At 43.2% G+C, this 19915-nt stretch overlaps 1 protein-coding gene across 1 annotated transcript in view; it reads right to left on the bottom strand.

Moving 5' to 3' along the window:
• Positions 1–7321: 7321 nt before the first annotated feature.
• Positions 7322–19915, bottom strand: part of LOC309548180 (uncharacterized protein) — a 161282-nt gene continuing 148688 nt past the window's right edge. Inside the window, exons 13-15 of the mRNA XM_082248136.1 lie at positions 9906–10004; positions 9589–9756; positions 7322–7550 (exon numbers count right to left, since the gene is read on the bottom strand). Coding sequence (XP_082104262.1) covers positions 7470–7550; positions 9589–9756; positions 9906–10004 — 348 coding nt within the window. The 3' untranslated portion in view covers positions 7322–7469. The remainder of the gene's footprint in view (positions 7551–9588; positions 9757–9905; positions 10005–19915) is intronic.

A 19915-nucleotide genomic window follows, 5' to 3' on the forward strand; every position in this document is an offset into this window, starting at 1 on the left:
TTTCCTCAACAAAACTGGAGTTAAGCCCCCCCCCCCCCCCACTTGCAGGCAGCTGGATCCTGTAAAAATCCTCACTGCTGGGCTGCCTCGTCTTCTTCCTGTAGCTGGACTTCCAGTGCACAGTAGGTTAATGGCTTCACCCTCCGAACTGAGCTACTGTGGAAAAAAAAAAAAAGCTCCTGACGAGGATTAGCCCCCTCCTCCTCCTCTTCCATTAAGAAAAGTTACTCATTACATTTGTAACATGAATTGGGAAAAAATCCTGTGACTCACCAGAATCTTCCCCATTCACAACTCCTGTTGCAGACAGTGAAAGCAATGAAAAGAACATTTCCCAATGAGGAGGGTGGGGGCAGGCCATTGACAGCTTTTTTCACAGCAGCTCAGCCTGAATCCCAAAGCTATTAACTCCCTGTGCATCAGGAAAATGATGGGGCAAACCCAGGAGTGCATACTTTTCTAGGATACAGCTGCCTGTACAATATGGGAAATACACTATATTGTCAAAAGTATTGGGACGCCTGCCTTTACACGCACATGAATTTTAATGGCATCCCAGTCTTAATCCGTAGGGTTCACTATTGAGTTGATGAAAGAGAAAAATTATCCCGCGCAACGAAAAATTGTTGTGGAAGTTGTGTTTTTTTTTTTTTTTTGGAGTTGCTGCCACCCCTGTTTTTCCCTAAGGGGAAATTTGGATATGAAAGTGGATATGTGGGGTAGGTGCTATTCACTCTGGGTCATAATCCAATGGTGTGTATCACTTATGTGAAGATGTGTCTCATAACCATAAAAAATTGCATTTCAATATATAGAAATATACATATTATCCATAACTGAAAATCAGTTATGGATACAGGCAGTCCCCCGGTTACAAACAAGATAGGGTCTGTAGGTTTGTTCTTAAGTTGAATTTGTTTGTAAGTCGGAACAGGGAACAGGTACATTTTTTAAGTGTAGCTCCAGCCAAAAGAATAATTTTTACATTTGTTGGATAGCATAGAGAAGGGTTAACACCCCTGTACCATTGTTTTGCTGTCTGTACCCCTATTGAGAAGATTTCACCTCACTTTCTGTCCCTATGACAAATGGATTTTGAAAATTTTGGGTTGTTGTGGAAACAAGGATTGGTGATAAAGCTTCAGTGGAGACACGTTTTTCCCATGAGAACTCTTACAGGAGTGAATTTCTCTTCCTAGGGCTAGATTTCTCCTTACTTCCTGTTGTCTCTGTTTGTAAGTAAGAGTTGTTTGTAACCTGGGGACTGCCTGTAATATGTACAGTGGGTATGGAAAGTATTCAGACCCCCTTAAATTTTTCACTCTTTGTTATATTGCAGCCATTTGCTAAAATCATTTAAGTTCATTCTTCTTCCTCATGAATGTACACATAGCACCCCATACTGACAGAAAAAAACAGAATTGTTGACATTGTTGCAGATTTATTAAAAAAGAAAAACTGAAATATCACATGGTCCTAAGTATTCAGACCCTTTGCTCAGTATTTAGTAGAAGCCCCCTTTTGATCTAATACAGCCAGGAGTCTTTTTGGGAAAGATGCAACAAGTCTTTCACACCTGGATTTGGGGATCCTCTGCCATTCCTTCTTGCAGATCCTCTCCAGTTCTGTCAGGTTGGATGGTAAACGTTGGTGGACAGCCATTTTTAGGTCTCTCCAGAGATGCTCAATTGGGTTTAAGTCAGGGCTCTGGCTGGGCCATTCAAGAACAGTCACGGAGTTGTTGTGAAGCCATTCCTTCGTTATTTTAGCTGTGTGCTTAGGGTCATTGTCTTGTTGGAAGGTAAACCTTCGGCTCAGTCTGAGGTCCAGAGCACTCTGGAGAAGGTTTTTGTCCAGGATATCCCTGTACTTGGCCGCATTCATCTTTCCCTCGATTGCAACCAGTCGTCCTGTCCCTGCAGCTGAAAAACACCCCCACAGCATGATGCTGCCACCACCATGCTTCACTGTTGGGACTGTATTGGACAGGTGATGAGCAGTGCCTGGTTTTCTCCACACATACCGCTTAGAATTAAGGCCAAAAAGTTCTATTTTGGTCTCATCAGACCAGAGAATCTTATTTCTCACCATCTTGGAGTCCTTCAGGTGTTTTTTTTTTAGCAAACTCCATGCGGGCTTTCATGTGTCTTACACTGAGGAGAGGCTTCCGTCGGGCCACTCTGCCATAAAGCCCCGACTGGTGGAGGGCTGCAGTGATGGTTGACTTTCTACAACTTTCTCCCATCTCCTGACTGCATCTCTGGAGCTCAGCCACAGTGATCTTTGGGTTCTTCTTTACCTCTCTCACCAAGGCTCTTCTCCCCCGATAGCTCAGTTTGGCCAGACGGCCAGCTCTAGGAAGGGTTCTGGTCGTCCCAAACGTCTTCCATTTGAGGATTATGGAGGCCACTGTGCTCTTAGGAACCTTAAGTGCAGCAGAAATCTTTTTGTAACCCTGGCCAGATCTGTGCTTTGCCACAATTCTGTCTCTGAGCTCTTCAGGCAGTTCCTTTTGACCTCATGATTCTCATTTGCTCTGACATGCATTGTGATCTGGAAGGTCTTATATAGACAGGTGTGTGGCTTTCCTAATCAAGTCCAATCAGTATAATCAAACACAGCTGGACTCAAATGAAGGTGTAGAACCATCTCAAGGATGATCAGAAGAAATGGCAAGCACCTGAGTTAAATATACGAGTGTCACAGCAAAGGGTCTGAATACTTAGGACCATGTGATATTTCAGTTTTTCTTTTTTAATAAATCTGCAACAATGTCAACAATTCTGTGTTTTTCTGTCAGTATGGGGTGCTATGTGTACATTCATGAGGAAGAAGAATGAACCTAAATGATTTTAGCAAATGGCTGCAATATAACAAAGAGTGAAACATTTAAGGGGGTCTGAATACTTTCCGTACCCACTGTATATTTCTATATATTGAAATGCAATTATTTTATGGTTATGAGACATCTTCACACAAGTGATACACACCATTGGATTCTCACCCAGAGTGAATAGCGCCTACCCAACGTACCCACTTTCCCTATTGAGTTGGCCCACCATTTGCAGCTATAACAGCTTCAACGCTTCTGGGAAGGCTATCTACAAGGTTTAGGAGTGTCTATGGGAATGTTTGACCATTCTTCCAGAAGCGCATTTGTGAGGTCAGGCACTGATGTTGGAGAGAAGGCCTGGCTCGCAGTCTCTGCTATAATTCATCCCAAAGGTGTTCTATCGGGTTGTGGTCAGGACTCTGTGCAGGCCAGTCAAGTTCCTCCACCCCAAACTCGCTTATCCATGTCTTTATGGACCTTGCTTTGTGCACTGGTCCAAATCATTTGGTGGGGGGGGGGATTATGGTGTGGGGTTGTTTTTCAGGGGTTGGGCTTGGCCCCTTAGTTCCAGTAAAGGGAACTCTTAAGTCATCAGTATACCAAGACATTTTGGACATTTTGGACATTTTCATGCTCCCAACTTTGGGACAACATGACTGTGCACAAAGCAAGCGCCAAAAAGATATATATGAGCGAGTTTGGGGAGGAGGAACTTGACTGGCCCACAGAGAGTCCTGACCCTCAACCTGATAGAGCACCTTGGGGTGAATTAGAGCAGAGACTGCGAGCCAGGCCATCTCATCCAACATCAGTGCCTGACCACACAAATGCACATCTGGAAGAATGGTAAAATATTCCTATAAACACACTCCTAAACCTTGTGGACAGCCTTCCCAGAAGAGCTGAAGCTGTTCTAGCCGCAAAGGGTGGGCCAACTCAATATTGAACCCTACGGACTAAGACTGGGATGCCATTAAAGTTCATGTGCGTGTAAAGGCAGGCGTCCTAATACTTTTGACATTATAGTGTACTTATGATTACCTTCCTATAGCTATACAGCAAGAACAATAGCTGAACTGCAGCTTTAGCCTAACAGCAATAAGACATGGCATTATCAAAATATAGTAAGGAAAACATACAAAACAAAATATGGTTAAGGCATTTAGCCTACAGTGAAGACATCAACAGACTTTATGTTAATTAATCAGAATGTAATTTTACATTGTCTAGCGATGGGAGGTTAAACCACAAAACCAATATCACTGGATTGTCATTAAGGAAAAGATAGAGGGAGCCACGATTTCTGGAGCACTTGCCTTCAAGTTATGTTTTAATTGATTTCACACAGCTTTAAGATAATGTATAGATTTTCAACAAGAAACAAGGGTGTTATCAGCAAGGTCATTGGGTTACTTACCTGCAAAATCCTAAGGCATTACTGTGCAGTTAAATATTCTGCAAGCAAGGGAGATGTTTCTGATTTCACAATATTTGTTCTAATGAATATACTGTTTCTGCAGAATCATGTCTTCCTCTGTACACAGAAGGCACAACTAATGTACTAAACATAACTGGCACATTTCTGTAAATAACTGCGATTTTCACGCTTATCTAAAGCAGGGGGTCTCCAAATTTCCTAAACAATGGACAACTTTATTGTCCTTCATACTTTTGGTGGCCTGGACCGTGGATAGTAGGAGTGGAAATTGTATCCTGACATCACTGGGAGGAAACATCACCACATTTGACATTAAGGGGAGGAATAGTGCCTCATTGTTGTGTCAATGGGAGAAATAGTTCCCCATTGTTGTCATCAGTTGGTAGAATAGTGTCTCATAATCAGTAGGAAGAATACGCCGGATAAATGTAGGTAAGGGGCTGCAGTTTGGAGACCACTGATCTAAAGGAATCCTTAAAGACAGAAATATGAGAGCCGCTATTGTCAGTTAACCCCTTGGTGCTGGCACCTCCCGGCCCTTTAAGGGGTTTCAGATGCTGGAGGCGGAGTTTATGATCATGTCACCACCGTGATTGGCTGTCATGTGATCGGAAAGCACCCAATCTCAAGTAGTGGTTGGGAGCTTTCTGTTAGTCGCCGGTAACGCACTCTCGACAAAGCTGTATTTACATTCTGGTACGCAAATATGCGGCTGCTCAGCATCAGGGTCCGCCAGCGGAGAAGTCACATATTTGCGTACTGCTGGCTTAACATCTATTCTAACTAGTGAATGGTGATCTAGGACAAGCATGCAGTAGGTAAATTCTAAATGTTTGTTTCAACAAAAAACAGCTCTCTTTATTATAGATTGCTATACATTTTTACAAGGGATATCTGTAAGCAGTGCATCTGCATTCTAGCCAGCACCTGAACTTTGCCAAAAAGGCTCAAAAAGGGAGCGGTGCACATTACCTGGTTGGTTATAAAACACACAAGAACATTAAAAACGTCTTAATAAAATTTACATGTACTCCCCGAACAAGGATTTCTCAGCTTGTATATCTTCATGAAATCAGAGCTCCCCTTGCGTGATTCAAGTTTGTCAGTGAGGAGTTGAGGTCAATTTCGAACTGAAAGTGGCTATTGCATCTTTGGCTCTGGGTTGATTTGGAAGTGGAACTAAAACCACCAATTTAACAGTTTTTTCAAAACAGTTACATTAAGGGCACACCTTTAATGATAAATGTCAGTTACAAGTGTGTCTATGTTAGCTGCTGTACGTGTGATCAGCTATGACACCAAATATCTGATGGCTTGGAAGCTTAGGTAAGAGCTGACAGTTGTCACCAGAGGCATGTCCTTAACCCCTTCCCGCTGCTGCCCCTGGCCCTTTAAGAACTTCTAGATGCCAGGGGCGGGCATTCGAGTCATGTGACCACTGTTATTGGTTGTCACATGATTGGAAAGCTCCCGGTTACAAGTATGTATTGGGAGCTTTCTGGTCCCCGCCAAGAGGCCACATATATGCGCTACGTCAGCGGGAAGTGGTTAATGTAACTGTTGTTGGAAACCCACCATATTAACAGTTTCCCAAAACAGATACATTGAAGGCATGCAGTGAATGATAATTGTCACATTTTTTCGTGCTCTTAACCAAACTGTCAAGCCATCAAATGGCTGGTATCATAACTGATCACACGTACAGCATCATGGAAACTGTAGAGAATACAGATTGTAAAAAAAAAAATGGCATCTTCCTTGGGTGTAAAGAATAGGAGGGTTTTGGTCTGCTTTAAATCTGTGGCTTTAGTTCCGCTTTAATGTGTGCCTGGAGTTTTTTTTTTTTTTTTTTTTTTTTTTAGATCTTGGGAAAACGTTTCTAAATTAAACAGAATAAAGGTGTTAGACTGTTCAATCTGTTTTGGATATCAATAATATATCTGTGGACATGAATGAATACAAGTTTGAAACCTGAGATACAGAATTACACAGCAAGGGTTTGTAGCAGGAGGTCACAAATGAAGGACTCATATCCTGTTAAAATGTAGTTGCATTGCCTTCTGTGATGATTTATTAGGGTATTTTTGCAGAAAAAACGCCCCCCCCAGACAAACTGTGCAGGTGAAGATGGCGGTCTATCATCGGGGGATCAAAAGGCAAGCTGTGGATTACTGTTTTCTTTGGTCAAGGGATTTGCCCGCAGTGTGATGGCACCATCCGCTGGAAGATGTTGATGATCACTATAAAATCCTTTAAAAAATTGAGGACTCTCAAGGGGGTGAGTGAGAGGTGTCAATGTGTGTGGTGCTTGGGTGTGCATGTGTGTTATATAATGCCAAGTCAAGCCATAGTCCTCTTCCATATTCTTGGAGCCTGGCCACGATACCGAACTTGGAGGAAGGACTTGCGTAATGAATCATCTCAATTTTTATTCTTATTGACTCTATAATATTCTTTTACATTCCTTTAAATACTTTTTCAAGTATTAGGCCCCGTTCACACTGCCACAACTTTCCTGTGACTTTGAAGCCGACATCCCAGCACCACTTCAGCATGACCTGCATACAACTTCTTTAACAGATGTCGATGCAAGTATTGCCGAAGTTACACCAAAGGTAATGCAGGAACCTTTTTCTAAGTCCGAGCAACTCAAGTCGCTCCTATTAGAATGGTTCCATTGCACTTAATGGGGCGTGACTTGTCATGCAACTTGTGCGCTCAAAGTCAGAGCGCATGTCGCACCAGTGTGAACCGGGCCTTAGTGTTTTAGTTTCTTTGCAAATAAATAAGACCTTTGCTTCTTTGAGAATTCTTATAATTACTAATACAATGTATTAGCAGAGTGGCATAATTCAGGAAAAAAGACAAAATAGAGCAAATATTTTATTCAGGCAAAACACCTATTTTAACAGTCTTGCCTTACATTCTGTCTATGCTCACACTATTGCACATGAATTATTATGCTTCCCCAGGTAAACCACAGATAGCATTTTGCAATATTTTATTGTAATTAACAGGCCATGTTCAGATATAAAAGACTCAAGGTCACATTTACTGACATTTCTCTTTTTATTTGATTTTTTTCCCCTTACATGGAAGAACAATTCACCTAATTTCCTCTAAAACGGAGCAGATGATTTTATTTTTCCTCTTCTTCTCTTTGTGGATCAATGACAATCTTCTTTTCTTTCAGTAGCCTCAGGCATTCAGATATTTTGCATGGTGCTTGATGTGATCATTTATAAAAGTAGTAATAAAGAAGTAGCTATGATCATAGCCCTGAAAAATAACAAAGGAAAATACAATAAACTTAACAATGCAGACAGTCTAGTACATGAAGGTAACAGAGCCATATTTACAGAGTGTAAAATCATTTCCTAGTGGCAGAAAGGTCACTGGAAATAAGAACAGAACTGTGCCGATAATTCTGCCCTTGACAATACCTCTATATCCAGCATAGCTTTACCTTTCCCGCAAATGTGATATTATCAGCAGACCAGCAAATAATCATCTTCTTCTATGCTCATAAAGACTTTTCAGGTATCCACTGTGCCCACAAGGAGACTGATACTGTATATAATTGTTGCTATAGCCACAATGCCTCGATAGAAAACCAAAAAATTGGAACATTTTTTAAAGGACACAATGAGTGCTTTAAAAGTCTATTTTGGGATAATGTAACAAGAGATATGGTCACATGTTAATGTGGTTCTAAAGCTTAACCACTTCCATACCGGGCCATTTCTGGCACTCTGCTCCTACATGTAAAAATCGTCATTTTTTTTTATAGAAAATTACTCAGAACCCGCAAACATTATATATTTTTTTTTTTTTAGCAGAGTCCTTGGGAAATAAAATGGAGGTCATTGCAACTTTTTATGTCACACGGCATTTGCGCCAAAATTTTTCAAACGTGATTTTTTTGGGGAATAAAAACAGTTTTATCAATTTAAAAAAAAAAACACTAAAGTTAGCCCAATTTTTTTTTTATAATGTAAAAGATGATGTTAGGCCAAGTAAATAGATATCTAACATGTCACGCTTTAAATTGCGCACATTCGTGGAAAGACGGCAAACTTCAGTACTTAAAAATCTCCATTGGCAACGTTTTAAAAATTTTTTACAGGTTACCAGTTTAGATTTACAGAGGAGGTCTTGGGCTAGAATTTTGATCACTTTTATTCCTATTACAAGGAATGTAAACATCCCTTGTAATAGGAATCTTGAATGACAGGTCCTCTTTTTGGGGAGATCTGGGGTCAATAAGACCTTAGATCCCTCCTACAGGCTGTCCAGCCGAGATCACTGCAGTATTGACAACTGCCAGGACAGGCGTGACGTCATCACATCACACCCGGGCCTCCGAGAGTCATAGAGTGCCGGGAACCATCTGGTCATCGGCAGTCTCTATGGTGTACTTCCGCCGGTGGCCGATTCCTTCTCAGGCTCGCCGATCGCACGGGTGAGCCGGTCGAAGCACCGGAGGGCAGTGGGAGGGGGGGTGTCCCCTCCTGCCGCCTGTAAGAATGATCAAGCGGATTAACAGCCACTATGATTGTTCTTATGGTGCAGGGAATCGCAGGCAGGAAAGGCATCATTCAGATATCCCCACTTAAAGCCCAGGACGTCATATGACGTACTGCGGTATGGAAGTGGTTAAACAATTTTTATATCTTAATGCGTTCCCTGCATTAAGGTAAAAAAATATTTAGGTAGCAGTATAACCCCCCCTATGCTTACCCTCACCTGATGAAGTGATGTGCCATCTGCAGCGGGTCTCTCCTCACTTCCTGGTCTCACAGAATTTGCTGAGGCAACAGAAGCCATTGGCTCCCATTGTTGTCAGTCAAATCCTGTGTCAAGGAAGCAGGGGTGGGGTCGAGACACGTTATTTGTGTCCATGGATGCAGGCAATATGGCTTGGTAGCAACCCGCTATGGGTGCACACTCAAAGGGGGGGGGGACATGAGACATGAGAAGAGGAGGTTCAATGGACAATTTGTGCAGTTTTTTTTTTTTTTATTGCTGTCTGCTCCTTTCTTTCCTGGTGACAACCGCTCCTGTCACAGGGACAGAAAGTGAGGGGACAATCCCCACAATGGGGTCACCTTCAGAAATAAAAACCTTATATGTATTTGAAATTTCCCCCTCTCTATGTAGAACTTAAATAAAACCAAAATGGCTCAAATTGGGCTCTAAGCACCTCCATACCACCCATATGTTTAAAAAAAAAAAAGACTGAAGTATGTAAATTGCTTATCGATGAAACACTCTTGTTTAAAAGCAGATGCTCATAATCCCAATGAGAAATACTTGCCTCTTGCAGTCTAAAGACCACGGGGATTTTTCGTTCAGTGCAAGCAGCAATAAAATTGTCAGGCAATAGCTGTCCTGCAGAGAGGAACTGGTCATCCTTCCCTTGGTCAATTAATATGTCTAGCTGCGATCCTGAGTAAGTCTTCACCAGATGGGTTGCATCATATGCCTTGGGTAAATCAGAAAACACAACATGCTTCATTTTCCAAACACCCGAGTAATGAAAAAATCGGTTACAGCAGCAGAAAAGCAGCCAGGCTATCATGGGTCTACAACACAAAAATAATAAATGGAAGAATTTCCCTGTTTTCCACTTACCTCCCATTTGTTCGTGTCAGAACCCAAATATCCATTGAACGCTTTTTGCCCCCATGGGCACTGTACAGGATTACAAATTGGTGCAAATGCCGACACAGTCTAGGATAAAAGACACAGAAAAAAACAAGTCAAGCAATTGTCAAAATATATTTCAATGGCAACATTTTTTTTACTGCACCTATTTCATAATTTTCATTTAAGAAAAAGTGATTTTACTTGCACATTGTTCAGTATAAATGACATAGTTTAATAAAGTTATATGGAAAGGCACAAAACAGATATCAAATTGAACAGAAGTTTAAAGTTGTCATATTATTTATCACACAACCATGAGAACACACACACACACACACACACACACACACACACACACACACTATTTAGTCTTCAGGTCCACGCAGTGATGTCAAAGGTACTTTCTCTTATTTCTAACTCCTGTAGAGAACTAATGTAATGAAGAGGTCCACTCAGTCCTGGAGTAAAGCAAGTATTGGCACACACCTAGAGGGTGTGTTCATGGCAGTATGAAAAGGAGTTCATCTCTGTGATCCTGGAGTTCCACTTTAGGCATCATCCTCTCTGCGTCCAGTGCAACTTTCACAACGATCAATATTAGAAAGAGGCTCAACAGCACAGAAACATGACATCAACTTGCTTAAAGGAAACTAGCATTGAGGAAGTATGGAGACTGCCATTGCTAACTTCTCTTTCTGAAAATACTAGGCCCCTGGCTGTCATGCTTTTCCATTGTGTTCCATAAGTCATAGTTCCTAAGTTACTGACTAGTATTCAGATTAAGAATTTAGACTTGAAGCAGACTCCTCTGATCTGCATGCTTTTTCAGGGTCAGGATCTCAAACTGAAAGCAGAGAGAGACGGGCGACAGGCATTTTTGGAAGGCGGTCCGCAATGGCAGCTTCCATAGTTCTCGTAGTACAGGTTTCCTTTAATCTTCTGCACTGAGTTTTATAGACCTCAAATTAAAGGTCATAAAATGACTTCTGACTATAAAACAACTGCATTCTTTATAGACTTAGCAGTTTAAGACACACTTTTAACTAGGGTTGGCATTCTCCCAGTTACTATGGTGAGTTACAGTGGTGGTCGTGGTAGTATGATAATTCCAGGTCAGGCTCTGTAATGCAATCTGTGGAGGTGAAGTAGTACAGAAATCAAGGAGGACAGGGCTGGTACCTCCACAATAGACTAGGGCCATCTGCAGGTGGCCTAGAGGGAGGGTAGTGATATCTACTGACGTGCTTTGTGTGTTGTTCGGGACATCCAACATAGTAATGTGGCAAAATTGAAAACTACGAACTCCATTATATTTATACAAGGCCAGAACCAGAAGGCATACATGGTAGAAGCCAACAAAATATAAATAAACATTTTTCTAAAATGTTTAAAAGACAAAGGTTATCATTCGATCAAAAGAACAGTAATGCTGGCTCATAGATATTGATAAGATGTGACCAGTACTGCCTTTAACAATATAATCTGTTCCAAAAACATTGCACACAGCATATACGCCTCAGTTACTGTATACGGGTAATGTACTGTACATACACGAATAAAATATGGGTATAGTTGCGCTAAAAAACTTAAAAAGTAAGCGATTGAACGCACAATAAAATAATTAACAAAGCAGCTACACTCAAATCATACACTGAGCATATGTATATAACAAAAGAGAAATAAAATATGTAGCGCTAAAACATTATGAACAAAGTCCATAAATGACGTCCATTTCCACCAGTGATATTGCACGGCACCAATTTGCAGTAAAGTGAAAGGAATCCACCACCAAAAGGAGTGTTCAAAACACGCTTACCAGATAGTTATGTGTATTGGGCCTTGAACTATCATAGAACTGCAACACACTCGGTGACGAATTGGCCCGGACCTCTTCACAAAGATGAATCCCAGAATTGATACCTTGACAGTATACCTTAAGGGAGCCACTCAAAAGAAGGAAATAAAACCCCTCATAGTGCAGTAATTTCCATAAACTTTATTAGATGTAAAGCAAAGATATATAGCACTCACATTTGAGAAGGGTATAGTGTGCAAATCACACGCCGACCTGCGTGGTTCGTCACATATGACTGACGTCCCCTGAAGACGTCAGTCATATGTGACGAAACGCCGCGTCGGGCCGCCCTTGCTGGACGCCTACATGCAATAGAGGACATTGGCTGCTACCTTGCTAACCGATTTGGAACCATTCAGGTCGGCGTGTGATTTGCACACTATACCCTTCTCAAATGTGAGTGCTATATATCTTTGCTTTACATCCAATAAAGTTTATGGAAATTACTGCACTATGAGGGGTTTTATTTCCTTCTTTTGAGTGGCTCCCTTAAGGTATACTGTCAAGGTATCAATTCTGGGATTCATCTTTGTGAAGAGGTCCGGTCCAATTCGTCACCGAGTGTGTTGCAGTTCTATGATAGTTCAAGGCCCAATACACATAACTATCTGGTAAGCGTGTTTTGAACACTCCTTTTGGTGGTGGATTCCTTTCACTTTACTGCAAATTGGTGCCATGCAATATCACTGGTGGAAATGGACGTCATTTATGGACTTTGTTCATAATGTTTTAGTGCTACATATTTTATTTCTCTACTGTACATACACGCTTATATTTATGTATTTTATACCAATGAAAATGTGTTTAATGGAAATTAAAGTAGTAATAAACCTTCAGGATTTTTTAGCATTACATATTGAGCACAGCAAAATAAACATTCCCCAGTAAACTATTTGTTAAAATTCTTACCCCTGGACCTGCAGTTTACAACTTTCAAGGCTGCTGGCTCCAGCTTTCCTAGTGCTGCTTCCCTGAACTGCCAGTCTTCACAGTAAAAGTTAATTGTGGACAGTGTAGGCTCCAGACAGTTTGTTAACTTGGAGAAGGGGGGTTCCCTTGCAATGCTAAACTATGGGGCTGTGTGTTTCTATTGATACACACAGTGTAGGGAGACATGACTAGTCCCTGCATGCTACATAGGATGCTGCAAGAGAAAGGGGCTGCCCTAAAACAGGAAAATTGGGAAGCGTCCATGGCGCCAGTTTAACTACTGGCGCCCCGCCCACCGTAAATATACTGCGGCACTCTGCCGCTGCTGGGCAAAGCAACATACCCCTACGTCACTCACTCAGGTGCCTGTGGGGGGCGCGCTCCCACTCGTTCCCTGGGGGCCAGCGCGTGTGACCAGCGGCTCCGATGGCCACCAGCCACTCGCGATCTCCCGCAGCAGAGGGAGAAAGACAGACGGCTGATGTAAACACAGCTGTCTGTCATTCTCCCTTAGATTATCACAGAGGCTATGCAATCCTACTATGTAGGATCGTATGTCTCTGTGATGATCTCACAAGTCACGCCCCCCCGACAGTTAGAATCACGCCCCTAGGGACACACTTAACCCCTTGATCACCAGTAAAGTTAACCCCTTCCCTGCCAATGTCATTTTTACAGTAACAGTGCATATTTATAGCACTGATTACTGTAGTAATGTCACTGGTACCCCCAAAAGTGTCAAAAATGTCAGCTAGGGGTCCGATCTGTCCACCGCAATGTCGCAGTCTCGCAAAAAAAAAAAAAAAAAATAGCAGATTGCCGCCATTAATAGTTGAAAAAAAAAAAAAACAATAAAAATTACATAAATCTTTTCCGTAGTTAGTAAACGCAATAACTTTTGCGCAAACCAATCAAAATATGCTTATTGCGATTTTTTTTACCAAAAATATGTAGCAGAAAACAAATTGGCCTAAAATGTTAAAAAATTTTGATTTTTACATCTTTTTTTGAGAACTTCATATACAAAAATGTGAAAAATATTTTTTCAAAATTGACGCTATTTTTTTGTTTATAGCGCAAAAAATAAAAAAATCGCACAGGTGATCAAATAACATCAAAAGAAAGCTCTGTTTGTGGGAAAAAAAGGACATCAATTTCATTTGGGTACAGCGTTGCACGACCGCGCAATTGTCCGTTAAATGCACGCAGTGCCGATTCGCAAAATAGGGCCTGGTCATTGAGCAGCCAAATCCTCCAGGGCTAAAGTGGTTAAAGTGGAGCTTTACCCATAACAACTTGATAAATAAATAATGTTTTTTAGCAGGGAACATACGTTTCACATTACTAAATATGCTACCAAAATGTGTGTGCGCTGTAAATTGCCTTCAGCATTGCTCTTGTTTCTTTGTGCTGGAGGCTGCCATTTAGCTTAAGCCCAGAGCCCCTGAACAGCAGTAAATCATAAAATGGAAAAAAAAACAGTTACGTTCCCGGAATGTCGGTATTGCCAACTGTCACATTTGCTTGTGTCCTAACTAAACTGTCAAACCATCACATGGCTGGTGTCATAATTGATCATATGTGCAGTACCATAGCAGTTGCAGATCAAACAAAAGAAGCTTCCTTGGCTGTAAAGGATAGAAGGGATTAATTCCACTTTAAGGCTGTCAGCAGATCGGCCTCTACAAATTCAGCAGTGCCTAAAAATAGAGAGCAACTGAGCATGTGCAGAGCAGGGTGTGAGAGTGCATAACTGGATTTTAAACAGTATAGGCGCTTATTTTTAATGTTTTACATAGCTATACCTGCAAAAGGGGCCAGCCTGAAGTCATCTAGCAGGACTTTTTTCTGACTAAAATTCCACTTTAAACTGGAACATTGGCAAGGATTGAATAATAAAGAAGCGACATACTTCAGTATATGATTAAAATCAGCTTCTGAAAGTGCTTAAAAACCAGAGAGTTTAATATCACTTTAAGAAGAGGTAAGCAAAACACAGATTTTTTTTTTTTTTTAAATACTACTAACTAAACCAGTTTGGATTGTGATATTAAAGCTTGTGCACAGCAATCAAGCTTTTATTTTAGTACAGCAGCACAGGATGACTCATTCTCTATCTGCACCATTATCCATTTCTTAATTACTGAAATACAAAATACACTTCAAAAAGGATGCTACAGGATCAGCAGATCTAATATACGGCTGATTCATTCTTAGAGACATCAAGATACTGTAAATGGCTTAACTGTGGGATTAAATTCTTCACAAATACTCGTGGGCAGAGATAACCAAGATGTTCTTAAACAACAAAATGAACGTAAGAGCTTTGACTGTCACTGTTTAACCACTTCTTGACTACAACCAGCAGAATGTCCAATACATACTCTTGCGGGTCCATTTTGCACCAGCCAGATTTTTTGTATGGGAGTGCTAGCAAACCCAACTTGCCCTTGATGCAGTAGGGATCATGGCATTCTGATACATCTCCTATGACGGTGCCCTAAATTGCATTTACAGTATACTGGAAGAAGGTTATAAGCACTCCTAACCGGGTCAGGCTCAGATTTGGTGGATCTTATTTTGGGCCGGATATTGTAAAAGCTGTGAGGTTGTTATATCCTGTATTAAGACGCTCCTTAGGGGTGGCATTGCAGCTGTACTTGCTTTCTATATAAAGGTGAATGCACATATTTATATGTATGATGACTACTGTTATATTAAGCTTGGTGACCAATGCAATGGTGATGTTATCTGCAGTCTTTCTACACCTGATTTGCTCTGGAATCGGTATGTTTTATTTCTTATATTCAATAACGTCTTTTTTTTTTTTAGATAAAAAAAAAAAATCACAAGCAAATAACACAGCACAATCATTCACTTCAGAAAAGGGAGAAGAACAGGGCAGAACTCTGACATGACAGAGAATAGATACAAACTATAAGAATGATGAGTCTATATATAATCAGGGCATAAAGTTCTTGTTTCTTGCCACAAGACAGACTGAAAGTTTTTTCACTGTCATTTGCACAGAGTTCCAGCTGCCATTGCGGTATTTTACTAGAAATGCTAATTGCCTCTGCAAGTTACCTAGTTTAGCGCTAGAGAAATATTTTCATTCTTTACACATGCAATATTCTTAATTTTTGGCAATATTTCTTAAGCCCCAAAAACATTATATATTCTCTGAAAGCAGAGGCCCTGTAGAATTAAAATAGAATAGTTGCACATTCTTATGTCACATGACATTTGCGCAACTGTTGAACACAAATTTTCAGGAAAAAATATAATAAAATGAATTTTAATGCAAAAACACACATAACAGTATAAAGCTTTTGATAACATATAAAAGACGAGGTTGCGTCAAGTAAAGAGATACCCAGCGTCTTAACATTGCTTGTGCCCATAATATCGCAAAAAACTGGATTTTTGACTTACAGTAAAATCCATTTCTCTGATGTTCATTGACGGACACTGCTCCTGATCTTCTTAACCATTGGGTTATACTTCCCCCTACAGGAGCAGGACACTAGGCAGGAAAAAAAAGTCTGGCTACACCTATGGGCAGTCCCAGGTAGTATACTCCCTCTCTCTGCTATAGGTACTCAGTTTTGTTACAAGCAGTGTCAGAAGAATTACAACTCCACAGAGGGGCGGGTGCTGTGTCCGAAAATGAACATCAGAGAAATGGATTTCACGGTAAGTCAAAAAAGAGAATTTTTGTAAAATCTTACCTGTAAAATTCCTTTCTCTGAGTCCTCCGACAGTCGCTGCCACCTCTAAGTCATCACTATTGGGTATTGACTTCCGTTACACAGGAGTGGCTAGGGATAAGACTTAGTCAAAAGAACAAAGACATTTGCATATACACACCCATGGGGGCTATCCCACTGGTCAATACCCCCCTGCAGTGAACACTCTCAACTCAGTTTGGTAGCATAGCAGTAAGTGTACAAGAAAAAAACCCAAAAGAGGGGTGGGGGCGGCGACTGTCGGAGGACTCGGAGAAAGGAATTTTACAGGTAAGATTTTACAAAAATTCCGTTTTCTCTTACGTCCTCCGACAGTCGCCGCCACCTCTAAGTCATCACTATTGGGATGTCCCAAAGCAGTGTAGACATGAGGGGTGGGAGACGCAACCGTAGAAAAGGCAACGCAGTACCCACATCAGAGAAAGGAACCTTACACGCACAGTAAGAGAACCTTCTGGGCAACAGAAAAGGCTCAACAGGAGCAACAGCCCAGGAGGCATCAGCTGATGCTAGAACATCTACCTTATAGAATTTTGAAAAGGTGTGCACTGACGACCAAGTCGCAGCCTTGCACACCTGGGCCACCGAGGCTCGATGCCAGTAGGCCCAGGACGCACTCAAAGATCTGGTAGAGTGCGCCTTAACAGGGAAGGGTGGAACCCGTTCCTTCAAAGCATAGGCCTGTTCAATGGTCTGTCTGATCCATTTGGCAATGGTCGCTGCAGACGCAGCCATACCCTTCCGAGGTCCCTCAGGAAGGACAAAGAGGAAATCTTGTCTTCCGAAAGGATTCAGTGGACGACAGGTAAACCCTAATTGCCCTGACAACATCCAAGGAATGCAATGCAACCTCCTTGGGATGCTTAGGCTTCGTACAAAGTGAAGGCAGGACAATGTCCTCATTAAGGTGGAACTCAGAGACCACCTTAGGAAGAAAAGACGGGTGTGGTTGCAAGACCACCTTATCCTTGTGAATTACCAAGTAAGGAGAGCGGCAAGACAACGCCGCCAGTTCCGATACTCTGCGAGCCGAAGTGATCGCCACTAAAAAGGCAACCTTCTTAGACAGCAGAGGCAACTATATCTCCCGGATGTTTTCAAAGGGAGAACGCTTTAATACGGACAGAACCAAGTTCAAGTCCCATGGAGGTAAAGGCTCCCTCCTGGGAGGAGCCAAATGTCGCACACCTAGAATGAAGGTGCGAATTAAGGAATGAGACGCCACAGGGCGTTGGAAAAGAATAGCCAGTGCAGACACCTGGCCCTTTATCGTGGCCAGCGCCAGGCGCTGGTCCACCCCAGAATGGAGGAAAGCCAACACTCTCGACACCGAGTACGAGCGAGGGGAGAACCCCCTGGACTCACACCAGGCGAAATAAGCTTTCCAGGTACGGTAATAGATTTTACCAGAGGAGGTTTTCCTAGCCTTGATCAGAGTAGGAATGATCTCAGGGGAGAGACCCCTGTCTCTCAGGACCTGGGTCTCAACAGCCAGGCCGTTAAAGCCAGCGACTGTAAAGCAGGATGGAAGATCAGTCCCTGAGACAGTAGATCTTCCCGCATTGGCAGCCGCCAAGGAGGCGCCACTGCCAGGTGAACAATGTCGGCGTACCAGGACCGGCGTCACTAGAATCACCAGGTGCGGTTTCGAGGCTAACCTGCGAAGGAACCTGGACAACAACTGAATCAGAGGTAAGGCATACATCAGACGATACTGATGCCAAGGGGCCACCAACGCATCCGAGAGGTCTGCCAGAGGATCGCGCGTTCTTGCCACGAACCTTTCCACCTTGTGGTTTAGCCGAGACGCGAACAGATCCACGTCCGGGGATCCCCACTTCGCACACAGCATTTGGAAGACCTCCGGGTGTAGGTACCATTCCCCCTGGTCCAAGGTCTGGCGGCTCAGATAGTCGGCCTGCCAATTCTCCACACCCGGAATGTGAACCGCTGAAATCGCCAGGAAATGAGTCTCGGCCCAAGACAGAATGTCTGTCACCTCCCTGGCCGCCCGGGCACTCCTGGTGCCCCCTTGGTGGTTGATGTAAGCCACCGTGGTAGCATTGTCCGTCTGTACCCGAACCGGACGGCCACGAAGTCGATCCGACCACTGGAAGAGACAGAGTTTGATCGCTCTTAATTCCAATACATTGATCGGAAGGGAGGATTCCTCCCCCGACCAAGTGCCCTGGGCAGACAGGGTGCCCAGGACTCCAACCCAGCCCGACAGGCTGGCATCCGTGGTAATCACCGTCCACAGCAGCGGACGGAAGGACTTCCCTTCCGACACAGCCGGGGACCGGAGCCACCACAGAAGATCCATTCTGGTCCGGCGACTCAATGAGACACTCAGATCCAAGGACTGAGGTAGTCTGTCCCACCTGGCCAGGATCTCCGCTGGAAGAGACCATGTGTGGAACTGAACAAAAGGTATCGCCTCGAAGGCTGACACCATCAACCCCAGGGACCGCATGCAGGTCCTGAGTGACGAGGACGGCCTGTCTCTGAGGGACCTGATCTCGTCCTGTAAAGTCTGGAGCTTGTCCTCCGGCAAGAACACCTTTGCTTGAGCAGAGTCCAGAACCATTCCCAGATAGGGAAGACGAACCGAAGGAGACAAGGTCGACTTCTGTACGTTGATGGTCCATCCGAACTCCTGAAGCGTCTGTACCGTGGTGGACAGATCGCGCAATAGGTCCTGGCTGACACTCGATCTTAAAAGGAGATCGTCCAGATATCCCAAGACCGCAATGCCCTGTGCCCTTAGCAGGCGCCAACACTTTGGTAAAGACCCTTGGAGCCGAAGGGAGACCGAAAGGTAACGCTACAAACTGATAGTGGTCCTCCGCTATTGCGAACCGAAGGTACCTCTGGTGACCCTCGAAAATGGGGATGTGTAGGTACGCATCCTTCAGGTCTATAGAGGCCAGGAATTCCCCCGGACTTAGGGAGGCCACCACCGAACGGAGAGATTCCATACGGAACTTTCGAACGTGCACAAAGCGGTTCAGTGCTTTCAGGTCCAGAATAGGATGCACCTTGCCCTCCTTTCTGGGCACAGTGAACAGATTGGAATAAAACCCCCAAAATCTGTCCCGATGAGGCACCGGGACAACCACCCCCTGGGCAAGGAGGTCCTGCACCGCTTGATGCAGGTCCTGCAGGCGCCCTGGAGTCAAATGAAGATTTGAGGGGAAAAATCTGTCCGCCGGCTGGGAAAGGAATTCGATCTTGTACCCTGATCGAATGATTTCCTGAACCCACCTGTCCGGAATTCGGAGCAGCCAAGGTTGGAGGAAACCGCGCAAACGTCCCCCCACCCCTGAAACGGGTGAGGGCGCCCCTTCAGGCAGAGGCGGATTGACCCACCGCATCGGCACTGCCGGACTTCTGTTTGCCCGTCCAGGGCTTCTTCTGGCTACCTTGGCCCTTGAAGGGCTTGCCCTTGGTTTGATTCCAAA

This window comes from Pelophylax lessonae (genome assembly GCF_965119305.1).
Source record: "Pelophylax lessonae genome assembly, chromosome: 2".
NCBI lineage: Eukaryota > Metazoa > Chordata > Amphibia > Anura > Ranidae > Pelophylax > Pelophylax lessonae.